Below are 16,003 nucleotides of genomic sequence, written 5' to 3'. Positions count from 1 at the left end.
GCTTCTTGTGCACCTCCAGCCTTCTCAGTCAGTAGAGCATGGGCAGCTGAAAAGTCCTTGGCTAGTGTAAGCATTACCTAGCAACAACTAAAACATGGGTGTGTTATCAACTTTGTTCTCATCCTAAATCCAAAACACTGTACCAGCTACTAGAAAGGAAATTAACTCTATCCCTGCCGAAACCAGGACAGACATCTACAAATTGGGCAATATTTCTGTTACTATTTTATTTCCTATTACATGATTGATTAGGATCTTTAATTCATTTTTAAATTGCTTGGTTTAGAATGATAACGAGTCCACTCTTTGCGATCAGTTGCTCCAAAATCTAGTTTTTTAACCAGTAAAATTGTCTCTAAGTCTGTTGTATGACGATCTTCTCCCTTTCTGGGGGAAAGGTTGGGGATTGGCTCTGACAAAACCATCTGTTTGGAAGGTAGATGTCTGTTTAGAAAAGCCAGCTGGGGAAGTGCAGAGGGATACTTTGGAACACCGATTCTAATCCCACGTGTGTATGCATAAACTCCTAACGTAATTTCTGAAGGAGAGCAGATACTTCTTGTGCATGTGTGTGTGTCTGGTCACTGCTGAGAGTGGAAGTTGCATTTACAAGAAAGTATCAAATTTAGTGTTTTCTTTTTACTTCAAAACATTTTCCATGACTATTCACAGATTATGTTATCAGTCAGATTAATTTCATATAATACAGGAAACTGAATTCTGGGAGGTTGGGACAGAACTTTCAGCTTCTAGTGCAGGTTAGAGATTGGGGGTTTAATGTTTGTGGTTTGGGGTTGTTTTTTTTTTTCTTAAGCACCTTGGAGCAATTTTTTTTCAGTTTTTCTTTTATTAAGAGAAAAAAGAGGAAAAAGTAGAAGCTGCAGAACATAAAACTTCATCCAAACGGTACTCTCTAAAAGTATACTGGGGAGTGTATCAGGAGGGAAAACTAACTCCCCTGCAAGTGCTTATCTCTGAACAAAAGTTCATGTGGTCCTGGAAGTCTGATGTTTGCCAGTTAATGCCCAGGATTTTCCTAGTGCCATGTCTGTGCTCAGGGTGGACGCAGATGCTGGCCGCAGCTCTAAGTGACGTGAAAGAGCTGAGGGAACTGAACTAGGTCTGATGCCTGCTCCACCAGATACACTGCAAACTCTCACGGTCTGTTTAGGAAGTCAGGTAAGAGGAAGACCCAGAGTCTATTGAGGAAATGAAGGAGTAGGGGGCCAGGAAGTGGTTGGTAAATAAATGATTGACTAAGTAGACTAGCTACATATGTGGTTCTCTAAGTGGGATAGAAATTTTGTTTTAATTGACACAAACAAATGTGCCCCCTCCCAGCTTCTTGTGCACCTCCAGCCTTCTCAGTCAGTAGAGCATGGGAAGCTGAAAAGTCCTTGGCTAGTGTAAGCATTACCTAGCAACAACTAAAACATGGGTGTGTTATCAACTTTGTTCTCATCCTAAATCCAAAACACTGTACCAGCTACTAGAAAGGAAATTAACTCTATCCCTGCCGAAACCAGGACAGACATCTACAAATTGGGCAATATTTCTGTTACTATTTTATTTCCTATTACATGATTGATTAGGATCTTTAATTCATTTTTAAATTGCTTGGTTTAGAATGATAATGAGTCCACTCTTTGCGATCAGTTGCTCCAAAATCTAGTTTTTTAACCAGTAAAATTGTCTCTAAGTCTGTTGTATGACGATCTTCTCCCTTTCTGGGGGAAAGGTTGGGGATTGGCTCTGACAAAACCATCTGTTTGGAAGGTAGATGTCTGTTTAGAAAAGCCAGCTGGGGAAGTGCAGAGGGATACTTTGGAACACCGATTCTAATCCCACGTGTGTATGCATAAACTCCTAACGTAATTTCTGAAGGAGAGCAGATACTTCTTGTGCATGTGTGTGTGTCTGGTCACTGCTGAGAGTGGAAGTTGCATTTACAAGAAAGTATCAAATTTAGTGTTTTCTTTTTACTTCAAAACATTTTCCATGACTATTCACAGATTATGTTATCAGTCAGATTAATTTCATATAATACAGGAAACTGAATTCTGGGAGGTTGGGACAGAACTTTCAGCTTCTAGTGCAGGTTAGAGATTGGGGGTTTAATGTTTGTGGTTTGGGGTTGTTTTTTTTTTTCTTAAGCACCTTGGAGCAATTTTTTTTCAGTTTTTCTTTTATTAAGAGAAAAAAGAGGAAAAAGTAGAAGCTGCAGAACATAAAACTTCATCCAAACGGTACTCTCTAAAAGTATACTGGGGAGTGTATCAGGAGGGAAAACTAACTCCCCTGCAAGTGCTTATCTCTGAACAAAAGTTCATGTGGTCCTGGAAGTCTGATGTTTGCCAGTTAATGCCCAGGATTTTCCTAGTGCCATGTCTGTGCTCAGGGTGGACGCAGATGCTGGCCGCAGCTCTAAGTGACGTGAAAGAGCTGAGGGAACTGAACTAGGTCTGATGCCTGCTCCACCAGATACACTGCAAACTCTCACGGTCTGTTTAGGAAGTCAGGTAAGAGGAAGACCCAGAGTCTATTGAGGAAATGAAGGAGTAGGGGGCCAGGAAGTGGTTGGTAAATAAATGATTGACTAAGTAGACTAGCTACATATGTGGTTCTCTAAGTGGGATAGAAATTTTGTTTTAATTGACACAAACAAATCTATGTTTATGCCCAAGTTAATGCGCAAGCAGTTCCCACCAGCCATGGTACAGCGCATTCTCTTTTTTGTATGGCTTGTTACAACAAACAAGATACTGTCATACTGCATTGAATTGCATTTTTTTGATGCAGGTAATTGGGCAGTTGCAAAAATAAAAGTTCTAAAAATGCATCTAGATTGAATTAATATTTTTATGTAATATTGGAAATGTGAGAAATCTCATCTTGCAAAACCTTAACTTCGGGGTTTCTATATACTGCATTTTCAATACATTGAGTATGTTTTTATTTGTAGTAAATTGCTGTATAATTCACACTCCCTATTTCCACACTATGTATTTGATGATAAAAAAATATGCTCCTCTATGTTATAAAATACCATTTTAGTATTGTGTGGTTTATTGACTTCAGGCATACAATTAAGTCTTGAATACAGTGCTTGTTATTAGCATACATTTTGTTATTGTCTTTGTCATTTGCAGCTGAAATCTTTACAAACAAAAGATTTTTTTTGCACAGTGGTTTACTGTATTCATGGAAAGTTTGAAACACATACTTCTCTGTATTTTGAGACTGCAGAGTATCTAATGGGTTTCTACTTCTGAAGGTAATCCTCAAACATATTCAGAAATGTCCATCAAACAGTCATTTCCTTTCTTCTCATTGAAATTTCTCGTAATATTTTTGTGTGTTATTGTTTCAGGTGAGCCTGACTTGGATGATTGATTTCTTGGTAATCAAGTTTTCAGCAGGCAGTTGAATCTAATATAATTCCCCTCAGTCATCCGGTGCACAAGTTAAAATTCTCATTTCAGTCTCTAGTCTTGTCTGTGGCATCCTCTTCCCTCCCACTCAGACTGAACATTTAAAAAAAAGTAACTGTCTATATAATACATACAAGTTAATAACATTGCTGTGTAGGAATGCTGGTGGATTTTCAAAAATTGTATGTAATACAAAATAAGCTCTAACTTTATTTGGATCTTGCAGGTGCGCAGATTTGCAGAAGCATTCTTTTGTCTTGAGCATCCTAGGCAAGCTGCTCTTGCCTATCAAGAACTACAGTGAGTAGCCTTCTGAAGTGCACAGTATGTAGTACTGTTATTCTATAGCTTATGTTGTGTAGAAGTACTGTCTTGCAAAAATACTTCCATAACAAGTTCAAGAGAAACTTACATTCTAAATATAGATTTGAAGTTTTTTAATGAAAGTTATATAAGAAGGTATTAAATACTAAAGCTATTAAATAATTAGTAGAAAAGCTTCTACTAAAGTGAATTAAACTACTGCTAATTTCTGTTAATGTAAAAATAAATAGTTCTATTTTTTTCATGTAGGACTGCTTCCTTTTTTTTCAGTGCTCAAAGTCATCTACAGATGTGTGCAGCTATCAAAAACACTTCCTTCTGCAGTTCTCTTCCACCCCTCCCTATTGAATGCAGTGAACTAGATGGAGATACGAACTCCTTGCCTATAATCTTTGAAGATCGATATTTAGATTCAATTACTGAAGGTAAACACACCTCACAGTGCAGTTTTCTTTGTGAAGAAATGAGCACAAATTTTGTAAAACCTGAGTATTTTTCTTTACATTTCTTGCTGGCTTTAAAGGAGTATATTTATTTGCTAGGAAATGTTTCTTTAGTTTGAGTTTTGAGGATGTGTAAAGCTCTATAATTACTAATGTTCTATAGCTTCAGTTACCTGCATAATCTTGTAAACAATCCTTTTTCTTACTTTTTTTCCTTCCCCTCGCTTTTTTTGCTGAAAGATCTGGATGTACCCTGGTTGGTAGTTCAGAGTCTTCCAAGGTCAGAGTCCAATAAACTGGATAAATTTGAAGCTGAAGAAGGTTTTGTAGCTGGTTTTACTAGCCCGGAACTGAAAATAAGGCCTGCAGGTGCCTCCAACCTTTGGCATTCAGAAAGTGAAAAGACGCTAACAAAAACTTTGAAAGGCAAAAATGAAGATGCAAATAAATCCAAAGTTAAGGTTACTAAGCTCATGAAAACAATGAAACCTGAAAACACAAAAAAAGTTGTGAAACAGAACTCTAAGGACTCTGTGGTCTTAGTAGGCTACAAATGTTTGAAAAGTGCAGCACTGGAAGATGCCTCTAGAAGCTCAGAAGGCAGGCCTTCATACAATGCTAACGAAGGGCTGGACCCTACATTAGGTGGATTTCCTTGTGATACAAAGACCTGCACCAGGCAAGTAAGTCAAAGAGAACTTACATTTTTGCCATCTGGAACTGAGGAAAAGACTGCCAAGATTGAAGGTGTCCAACCAGGTCCGGGTAGCCCTGTGCACTGTGAAAATGTGGCTATTTTTGGTAGACTTACTATCCAGACAGGTTCTGGAACTATACAAGCAGATAGTGCTCTACAACCCAGACGTACACTTGAAGGTTGTCACGGAGGTCAACCAGCTTCCTCAGGAGTCAGGACAATTGAGGTCAAACCAAGTAATAAGAATCCCTATGAAGGGGAGAAAGTAACTGTTCACATTGGGTCATGGGCTGAGTTTCCGCAAGATGGAGTGCAAGGAGAGAATTTGCAGACACCCAATATTCAGTCTTCAGAATCTGGAAATAAAATGAATTCAGGAGAACAGGAACCAGTGCTTGAAAAGGAAGATGTCCATGAAAGAAACTTCCGACATACCAGTGACATCTTGACAAAAATGAAAAGTAATCAGCCTACTCTTTCTACAAAAGAAAGTCAACTTTCTGCAAGTGGAGACATGACTAAATTACCAGATGTTAGTGTGACATACGCCTCTTCTAGGTTTTCAGATTCAGGTGTAGAAAGTGAACCAAGTTCTTTTGCAACTCACCCCAACCCTGATCAGGTTTTTGAAAATGTTCAAGGGCAAAGTGCATACAATGGTGAGAGAGCGTTTCCTCAGCTTTTACTAAAACCGGACTGTGCTATAAAAAACACAATAGAAAGCCATTGCACTGAGAGTACCAGCGCTGTAAGTGAAATACAGTCATCTCTGACATCCATAAATTCTCTGCCTTCAGATGATGATGAGCTGTCACCTGATGAGAATTCAAAGATATCTATTGTACCTGAATGCCAGCTAAGTGACAGTAAAACGGTGTTGGATCTTGGAGCAATTGACTTGCCAAAATGTGATGACAGTAAAAAATCAAACACCAATTTGCAGCAACAGTGTGTTGTATTTTCAGGGCACTTGGATAACAAAACTCTGTCTATACATTCCTCGCTCTCAGGAACAAAAGATCTTTTACACTTAGCTGTTTCAGATGAGGATACGTCTACTGATGTGAAAAGTTACAGCCCACAGGCAGACGTTGGCACAACCTGCAAGGACTCTCAGGACCTTGAAAGGCATCTTAACACTACAGAAGAAACAGTTAAATTGCGTTTGGAAATTACTTGTATGGGTGAGCCATCTGTGGTTTCAGATTCTTCATTTGTAAATGCAGTGTATGAGGTTGAAAAAACAAATGAAGGAAAACATAACGAGCCTTTAGAACTAAAGGAGACAAATGAAGAACTGTCAGTAGCTAAAAGTGAAACTGGTACAGATAATCCTTCTCCAACCAGTAGTACTGACATGGTAAAGCAAGGGCTTGTCGAAAACTATTTTGGCTCTCGAAGCAGCACAGATATTTCAGATATTTGGCCTATGGACAACAGCAATCCTGTTAGCCCTCAAAAGGAAACATATGAAAAACAAATTATTTGCTCTTCCCAACAAGACGAGGAAGAAGAGGAGGATCAAGAAATGATTGAAAACGGGTATTATGAAGAAACAGACTATAGTGTATTAGATGGAGCTTCCAGTGCTGACCAGGATCATGGCTCAGCAGAAGAGAGAGCCCTGAGATCTGAAAGGATTGATAGTGGGCATCTGCGAGACGGAATGACTGTGCCTCCTGTCTGTACTCCTGGTTGTCTGTCTTTTCCTTCTTCTCTGAGAGACTCTCCTTGCAATGTTATCTGTTCTTCAAGGACTAAGTATGATGCAATTACACAACAGCCAGGCAGCACATCCTACAGCTCGGCTTCATCTGTTTCCTGGTATGAAAGCTCCCCAAAACCTCAAATGTTAGCGTAAGTGATTGTTTTAAAACAAAGTTTTTTACTTTTAGAAATCCTGAGATCTGAAAGGATTGATAGTGGGCATCTGCGAGACGGAATGACTGTGCCTCCTGTCTGTACTCCTGGTTGTCTGTCTTTTCCTTCTTCTCTGAGAGACTCTCCTTGCAATGTTATCTGTTCTTCAAGGACTAAGTATGATGCAATTACACAACAGCCAGGCACACATCCTACAGCTCGGCTTCATCTGTTTCCTGGTATGAAAGCTCCCCAAAACCTCAAATGAGCGTAAGTGTACAGCTCGGCTTCATCTGTTTCCTGGTATGAAAGCTCCCCAAAACCTCAAATGTTAGCGTAATTGATTGTTTTAAAACAAAGTTTTTTACTTTTAGAAATTATGTTAATATAGCGTAGAAGGGGAAAAGAAGCGTAGTTAGGCTCCAGAGTGCCCCCAGGACTGTGGCTTGTGGATTCTGCACACTCAAGTAACATCATGTTTTATATGAAAGTGTGTTAGCACTGAATTTCTTCTATATTAACCTTGTAATTTCACGTGGTTTGACAAACTTCAAGCAAAACATGATTTTTTTTGTTTCTCTAATATGTTCCTTTTTAAAAAAATAATAATTCGGCTGAAAAGTGATGTCGTAATGGCTACCGAGCATAAAAATGGTGTTTCATGAAATGGAAGCTGTTAAAATAGCAAGCATAGGAAAATATGCTTTGAGTTTAAAAACATAAAACCAAAAACATTCTGTAACCAGTTGTCCATCTAATTAGTTAAGTGAAGCAAATGTGCAATGCTAGCCAAGGTGATGGCCTTCTTTTTCAATCTTAACTTCAGATGTCCAAAATGTGACACCTCAGAGACAGTAGTGCTCTAAATTACACTGCAATTTGCATACCAGGAAAGCCAAATTTAGAGAAACATCAGGGATCCCAGATTGCACCTCCTCTTGCTGTAAACATAGGAGTTTCCCTGATAACCTCCTGCTGCTAACTGAACATGGGAAGCAGCAGCTTAATGTGTTGTATTGGAAGTAAAACGTTGCTATCAGAAAGAAGAAAGCTTAGAAGGGAGGTAGAAACAAGGAGAATGCTAAGCAGGCAGAAGAGATAAAAGACCAGATGGTTTGTGGTAAGCAGCTGAGAACAGGGGGAAGGATTGAGCAGTGGTGGAGGAAACCAGGTTAGAAGTGGACAGAAAAATAACTTCTGAAATACTGGAGAGTGGGTTCTGGCTTGTAATGGGAGGGGTGAAAAGCAGAGACTATTCAGGGTGTTCTGTAGCAATAAAAGAAAGAGGCAACTCAGAGTAAAATCAAGGACTTGGCCTTGGGGAAGGCAGAGTCTCCCGGAGCGTAGGATAACTGGGAGTTCAGAGGGCACGATCTGCTCCATAGACAACCAGCCTTGGTGCATTCAGTTCAGAAAACATGCTTTGAGTACAAACTAAGTAACTTCTGCTGCAGAGTGGTTAAGACCAACTGCCTGCAGTGGTTTCTGTTCAGGCTGACTTCATCTCTTGCCGGGTAGTGAGGAATGAGCTAAAGATGAAGCTGGAAAAACGGAGAACAAAAAGTAGAATGGGAGGAAAACACTGAGCAGGTGGAAGAGGACGGGATACAGCATGACACTGTGAGGGATCGGACAGAACAGACGGACTAAGGAGGGAAAGAAGCATAAGGAAACAAAGCTTGAAGTGCTGCAGGGAAACTGATAGGCAATTAATTATGTAGCAAGGTCATACACAAAAAAACTAAGGGAAGGGGAAGAAAGGGAGGAACACAGGGAACTCCTGGCATGTGGGGAGCTTAGCTATTAGAAACTATATAGTGTATGCCTTCATATAATATCTAAAAGATCAGAGGTCTGGATCTGGCTTCTTCTGAAGCAAGTATCAGTTATTCAGCATACCAGAGGGACTTTCTGGTGAGCAATTACAGCGCTGGCTCCAGCTCTCTGCTGACCTAGGAAATAGGTTTTAAGTTTGGCAAGAATTATCAAAAGTCACTGGAAATCTTTACCTTGACTTCTGCTTGGTTATAATTCCTGTAATTTTGTTACTGCATTTAAACAAAGCTGTTGCTTGCTTAAGACCAGACCTAACCCAGAATCTTCAGTGGTTTCAGAAATACTTCAGAGTTTGCAGAAATGTTCAAAGGAGAAGAGAGTAGAAATTGGGGTATGGATTTTGTTACAGAGGAAAAGGGGCTGTAGGAAACAGCAATAAAAAATATTTTGAGGAACTGGCTTGTTTTGTGAAGGTAGTAGAGTTTGATAAATGTATTTTCCTTCGTATTGATTACATAGAAGACAAAGTAAAAAGACAGTAGAAAACTGTATCCTAGGAGACCCTACGTTTGTCTGGCAATAGTAAATGTTTTTTTATCATAAATACGGTTTCGTTCCAGTTTCCTACAGGCTAAAGAAGAACTGAAGCAACTTAAACTTCCTGGATTTATGTATAGTGATGTTTTCAAAATGACTTCTTCAATACCTTATTTCAGTATGGAAGAGGATGACTGTTCAGAAGAAGGAATACATCTTATAGTCTGCGTCCATGGCCTAGATGGTACGCTGGGAAATGTGATACTGAATGAGATAGCAGTTCAGATTACCAGTCAGGTTTAGCTTTTGTCATTTGAACTCTGAACTGAATGCTTCTGAAATAGGTTCACCGGAGGAAAATGAGAATCTGATATTGTACTGCTACATTTGACAGTGTGTTCCACAGAATCATTTAAATTAAGAATTTTATGCAACATTTGTCTTTAGTAAAACTTTCATGCACATAAACCCATTTTATGCCATAGTTCACATTAGATACATCTTCTGCTTTTTTATGTCATATAGGTGTTTGTCCATATCGTGGTAATAGACTGGAGTTGCTAACAAAACAGTTTTGTTTAGAATTTGTAATGTTACATTGTCAAGGAAAATAAAATATGTGTATCTTGTTAGGAAAAAAATAGTATATGTAAAATGCAGTCAAGTGTTCATAAGGTTTTAAAAGGCTAGATTACCAAATCACAGCATGGTTAAGGTTGGAAGGGATTTCTAGAGATTGTCTGGTCCAATTCCCTTGCTCAAAGCAGGGTCACCTACAGCAGGTTTCCCAGGATCCAACCCAGTTGGGTTTTTGAATATTTCCAAGGACGGAGACTCTACTGTAGTAGAAATGAGAAAATATCTTGCTAATTGAAAGAAGGATTGGAAAGTTTAAATAGCTTGGATATATTCACCTGCTTTTAGTTCAAAGCATATGTGCATGTTAAGAAATAATATCCCCTCTAGTTAAGGTATTAATAGCTTTCTGCCATCAACGTTTTTGTCTTTTTTTGAGAAGCTTCTTAAATTACCAATGTAAGGAAACACTAGAGGGCAGTAGATAGAATATCGGACTGGCCCGACACTGCACAGCTGCCTTGTTCATTTTTCAAATTCCTAAGTTAAAAAAAAATTAAAATAACAGAATAACTTTTCTTTCTTCCTCTGGGCAGAAAGCATCCTTTGTTAAGCACTTTTGAAACGGAACTCAGAAGTATTTCTTCTTACTAGCGTAGATGTTCAAGTGCTATTGCCTGCCTAGAATTGACATAAAAGTTAACTTGGCCAAAAAACCTCATGTTAAAAAAACATGTCTTCGAAGCCTTAGAAAAATCCATATAGTTAGAATTTCCTTATGAAATGATGAGTTCATACAAGTTCTTTCCTGTTAATAACAGGTTTAAATAAAAATTTTGTTCTCTAATTAAGGCAGAAAGGGTACTCTTTCTTCAAAAGCATACATGATCATTGACGTAGAGAAATCTTCAGGATGCTAGTTAAGCTAGCGTTTCTTGTCTTGGGTACCAGTCTAAATGTATCTTTATCTGCTCACAGTCCACTCTGCCTTTTTATTCTATGAAAATGTTTACAACTTGCCCTTACTCCTTGCTCCTTCACTGAATTCTTTAAGCTAGCTCTGCGTTCTTTAATTGACTTTTATCAAAGTTAATTAGGTTTTCAAGAATGTAATGGTCACAGTGCTATGTATCTGTTGGATGCTAAGACAAAATCAAACATGGCTTCCTAAATCCTTGCTTTCTTAAAACGGTGTCTGCATTGAATGTCATTTTTATAGACCGTTTTGTCACTGCATTTGGCATTGCAGTTTATCTTCCCGAGTCTTAGCGAATTTTAATTAGGGCTGAGAATATCATTAGCTGTGTTTTAAATATAAAGTTGTGCTGTAGGTTCATTTCAGTATTCTAAGTGCTTTTATTGCAAGTTAACTTCGCAGTATCTAACTCTCGATTGTTTTTCCTTTTAAGGTAACAGCGCAGATCTAAGATTAGTGAAGACTTACATTGAGCTAGGGCTGCCTGGAGGGAGAATAGATTTTCTTATGTCCGAAAGGAATCAGGTATCTGCCAAGAAAAAAAGAATTTTTGTAAAGCAATAAACAGTGTACATCTTCAGACATGTTTATTTAATGGCACTATCGTTTTGCAGTTTACCACATTCTGTATATTTTATTGTATTCTCACGGAATCCATGATTTGATCTGTGGCTTGCGTTAAAGTAATTACAAAACCTAGTATGATATTGAAGGTAAATACATAAGGAGTAACATTTGTTGCTGCCATTTTGTTGTGTGTACTGATATCTCCTAAGTTCTCAGCATAATCAGTTAGGATTGTAGATAAAATACCCTCACTATTAATGGTAAAAATGGTGATAGTGAAAACTGGTGTGGCAAGAAGGGAGATGTGTTATTTCACAGGATCTGAGAAATACAAAATACCTGTCTCTTGTTCTTTTGTCAGTGTACTGTAAGATCCACATCATGACACTGAACCAGTATCAAATTACCTCTTGTGTTAAACTTGTGAATTTTGTTATTTTCAGATGAAGTAAACTTGACAAAGCACAGAAGACCAATTTTTACTTTTTTTGTGTGTTACATATTGTATTAGACATACTTCAGGGATGAATTAGAACAAAGAGTCTCTTACAATGGCTCAAACGAGAGGTTCGTTTAGTGCAGTAGCGTTTTTCTGGCAATAGCTGCTGGGACGCTTTGCGAAGCAGGCTGGACAGGCACCGAGCCACGCTTTCTCTTCTGTAGCCCTATAGCTTTTGGCAGTCAGCAGTTCCGAAACTTTCTGATTTGGGAATTCCATTGAGACCACTGAGCCTAGTAGCTACTGAATTTTCTCCTTAATGTTGGCTGATTCTTTTTGAATGTTTTTACTTTCAGTTTCCACAGCATACAGTTGAGACTAATTCTATGGTTTGTATACATTACTAATTCAGTTGCAAATAAGGAAACTTAAAACAAATCCCCCTACAGCTTGTTTTGGAAAAAAAAATAGTCAATAATCATTCCCCATTTTCTGCTTCAGTTAATTAAGTATTTTATAAACAAGTATAATTTCTCCCTCAAGGAGGCAACTGAAGAGACTTAGTCCATTAAGTATTTCTCAGGATCACATGTGAAACAGTTTGTGGTCATCCATGATATCCTTCCCTGCCCACTTTCAAACTTCCTGTCATTTAAAATAGGATGATCGGAACTAGACAGGGCATTTAGGATGCTTGTGCACTACGGACTTACAAAATACTATATTGATATTTTCTGTTCTTTCCTTGCTTTCCTAACGTAGCTGGTTATATAGAATGCAGATGTATAGATTATTGTTTGCATATATGTTTAGGGCTGTTTTTCCCTGTGTAACATTGTTTTGCATTTCTTGCCATTTTATCACCCAGGCATGCAGTACTATAAGATTCTTCTGAAATTCTGGTCTCTTCTAGATTTGACTATCCTGGGTATTTGGTTTTGTCTCCAAACTCTGACATCTCATCTCTTTCTTCCCTTTCCAGATAGTTTATCAATATGTTGAACACTACAGATTTTAGAACAGATCCTTTGGAACTTGTGTTGAAAAGTTTTAGGCAGCCTTTGCCTACCTCTTTTTTGATTTCTTACTGCTAATCATTGTAGAGAATCAGCTATGAGCTGGGAATAAGGCTTTAAGGACTTTTTGTTTTGTTTTGAGTAAACAGTACTAATGTAGACTCTTCCTGCTGTTGCGGTAATTGTCTCATTTCTATTTCATGGGCAGTGTGATCTAGTTCTGAATACGCAGTTTGGTCGTCTGTTTCACTACAGATAAGACTATGCGTAGGGGAAGGCTTAGAAGTAAGGCTGGCTGTGTAATGTTAAGATTTGTTTTGGTGTATTAGAAGAAAGTAGTCTTACAGTAAAATGTGTATCACTATTCCATGTTACAAGAAAAAAAACTTGAAAAAATTATAATAACTAGCTGTAGCATTTGTATTCAAAGTTAATATGGATGCTTTTATTTGTGTGCTGTTGATCAAAACACGGGGGAATAACAATTCAGACTGAATGCAGAATGTATATTGCTGCATTAGAAAATACAGTTATTATTTTTTATTTCTTTTATTTTACAGAATGATACCTTTGCTGATTTTGATTCCATGACAGATCGCCTTTTAGATGAAATTATACAGTATATACAAATTTATAATCTAACCCTTTCAAAAATCAGGTAATATATGTTCTATACTATTTATAGAAATAAACTTAAAACTAGAGCCCTGTGTTGTTCTGAACTGTGTTGCTCAGGACCAGGCCAAAAGAGATGGGAGAGAGAAATTCAGGAAGGGGGAGGAGTAGGGGAAAGGAGGACAAAGGAGAGAGAGGGAATTCCCAGCTGAAAGAAGACTGAACAATGTTGTAAGCTCACCTAGTCCTGTTGGTTGTTTTAGGGCAGAGTAAGCATTACAATTAAGGAACTGCTGTCCTGTGCTTCCTCAGATCCTGCATGGTAGGGTTCTGCAGAAAAACAGGTAATATATTGAGAAAGTCAAAGGAAACTGTAATAGCGTTATGTCAAGATAAAGTTAGCTTTCTTCTGATTTTATAGTCTCTTCACCAACCATGACATAGCAGACTGTCTACATTGTCATTCCTACAGGAAAATTCCATCTTACCTGTGACGTTGAAGGGCAGCTGCATAAAAAAAAAAAAAAAATCATCATTTTGATGTTTTCTGATTGTTTCATCTGCTAAAAAGCATGTTTTACATCTTAATAGAAGGCTCATCTCCCAGTCTCTGCATTCCTGTTTCCTTTTTCAGTTACTTAGGGGGAATACCTGTTCCATTTATTTTCTCAAAGTAGGGTACACCGTTTGGGCAGACTACCTTACTAACTCAGCTGTGTTGCTGGAGTTAGCTCATCGACAGATGAAAGGAGCAAATCCAAGCCTGACTTCATCCATTTATTTAGGCATCCTCAAATTATACATCTGGAAGGTTTTTTGACTTGCTAGTTACATGCATTTCCTACAAACTTCTGCATACTCGTGTGTTTGGTAGGCCTTATTCAGCTAGAGAAAACATCTAATATGTTTAAATATAATCTCACTTTTTCAACAAATCTTTCTGTTTTGAGATAGGCAAGATTTGACATGGTTAATTTTGTCTAAATCGGTGATTTAAACAAAAAAAAAAGCACCGTGTGATTGTATTTGTGTTACACAGACTGCATGTTTGCACCCTCAGTACAGGAGAGGAGAGCTCTGTAACCCACCAGCACACGCTGACATCTCCTCTCTCATGCTGTGGTCTGAAGGCTGTAATGAGCAAACCCACCCAGTTACCTTCTCGTCGTTCATACCTGAGAATTGAATTCTCGTTTGCTTTTGGTTTGCTTCTCTCATAAGACTTTCAATTTGTAAATATTTTTTTCAGTTTTACTTACTTGTCACGTGAAAGAAAAAAGAAATTATCAATTTTTATTTTAGTTTCCTTTTTAAGGTGTATGCTTGTGTTTGGCCCTGCCGAAGCAGAAGTCTCCATCTCTCAACTTTAGCTTTTCTTATGAGAAAGTTAAACCTATCAGTAAATCCTGCAGCTGTTTCCTGGTAGCTACATGAAAGAGCTTTCAGAAAGAGATGTGCTTATATTCAAGTCCTTGAAGGGATGACCCAGAAAGCCCAGGGAAGTACTATTGAGAAATCCTCTGTTCAAGTAGCCGATGCGTTCCTACCTCATTTTGGCTGTCCCACTGTAAAGAAAGCAGGCTTTGTGCTAGTTAGCCATGCCCTCCTGAATGATGCTAGTTTCTCCTCATAAAATCTCCCTGTCTACTAAAGGAAGTGTTCTCTGTACAAGTGGTGCTCAGTAGCTGAGTCAAATTAGAAATCAATCTCCAGACCTATAATCATTTTGTATGGCAAAAAAGCCAACAGCATTGTGCGTCAGAAATACCTGTTCAGTCCCTCTTTTACAATCAAAGTCTTGTTAACAGGCAAATGGGAACACACTTCATACGCAGAGCTAAGAATTTATTGTTAGTCCAATTACTGTTTCAATAATCTCATAAAAATGCAGCAAAAAAATAGTCTAGTTACAGTACTACTAAAATTCATAGTCCAAATTAATGCAGAAAAGTCCCATTATTAATATGGCTAAAGTTGTTACACAGAAACTTTCTAGTATCTTTTCTCAGGTGGTTGGCTGCCCTTCCAGCAGCTGTCTGGGTCCTAAGATTGGTGGTTTCTGTCTTCCTTAAGCAGTGGGACAAAATGCAGCAAAAAAATAGTCTAGTTACAGTACTACTAAAATTCATAGTCCAAATTAATGCAGAAAAGTCCCATTATTAATATGGCTAAAGTTGTTACACAGAAACTTTCTAGTATCTTTTCTCAGGTGGTTGGCTGCCCTTCCAGCAGCTGTCTGGGTCCTAAGATTGGTGGTTTCTGTCTTCCTTAAGCAGTGGGACATCAGCATCCTGGGGCTTCAGTGTAAGGAGAATGATGTTGGGGGGGGGGAGGGGAGGGGGGTGTCTGCCTCCTTGGCCTTGGGTCTTCCTGGCTTTATTTTCATTTTCGTATTTTTTCAGTCTGCCCACATGCCCTTTCTTTTGTTTCCTATTTACTAGATGATGGGGGTGGGGGGGGGGGTGGGGGAGGGGGGTGTCTGCCTCCTTGGCCTTGCATCTTCCTGGATTTATTTTCATGCTTTCGTATTTTCAGTCTGCCCACATGCCCTTTCTTTTGTTTCCTATTTACTCTTTTTTTTTTTTTTCCTGTTCTCTGTTATCCGTAACACTGGCTTTCTTTTCTGAGTTGTAAGATTGTGCTTCTGCAGTGACCGTTAATAGACCATTGGGGACCTCTGGCATATGGTACCTGTATCTGCACTCTTCCGCACCACGCTTCATTCTAGTGATACATAGTTCAAGCC

At 38.5% G+C, this 16,003-nt stretch overlaps 1 protein-coding gene across 1 annotated transcript in view; it reads left to right on the top strand.

Moving 5' to 3' along the window:
* The window catches only part of FAM135A (family with sequence similarity 135 member A), an 82,035-nt gene that overhangs the window by 47,722 nt on the left and 18,310 nt on the right, over nucleotides 1-16,003 (top strand). The window contains exons 12-17 of the mRNA XM_009275785.2: nucleotides 3,658-3,731; nucleotides 4,026-4,180; nucleotides 4,439-6,752; nucleotides 9,152-9,312; nucleotides 11,054-11,145; nucleotides 13,203-13,300. Of these exons, the coding sequence (XP_009274060.1) occupies nucleotides 3,658-3,731; nucleotides 4,026-4,180; nucleotides 4,439-6,752; nucleotides 9,152-9,312; nucleotides 11,054-11,145; nucleotides 13,203-13,300 (2,894 nt within the window). The remainder of the gene's footprint in view (nucleotides 1-3,657; nucleotides 3,732-4,025; nucleotides 4,181-4,438; nucleotides 6,753-9,151; nucleotides 9,313-11,053; nucleotides 11,146-13,202; nucleotides 13,301-16,003) is intronic.

Source organism: Aptenodytes forsteri, unplaced genomic scaffold, assembly GCF_000699145.1.
Source record: "Aptenodytes forsteri isolate BGI_AS27 unplaced genomic scaffold, ASM69914v1 Scaffold256, whole genome shotgun sequence".
NCBI lineage: Eukaryota > Metazoa > Chordata > Aves > Sphenisciformes > Spheniscidae > Aptenodytes > Aptenodytes forsteri.
Note: the sequence above shows the minus strand (reverse complement) of the source record. Positions and strands in the feature narration are given on the sequence as shown.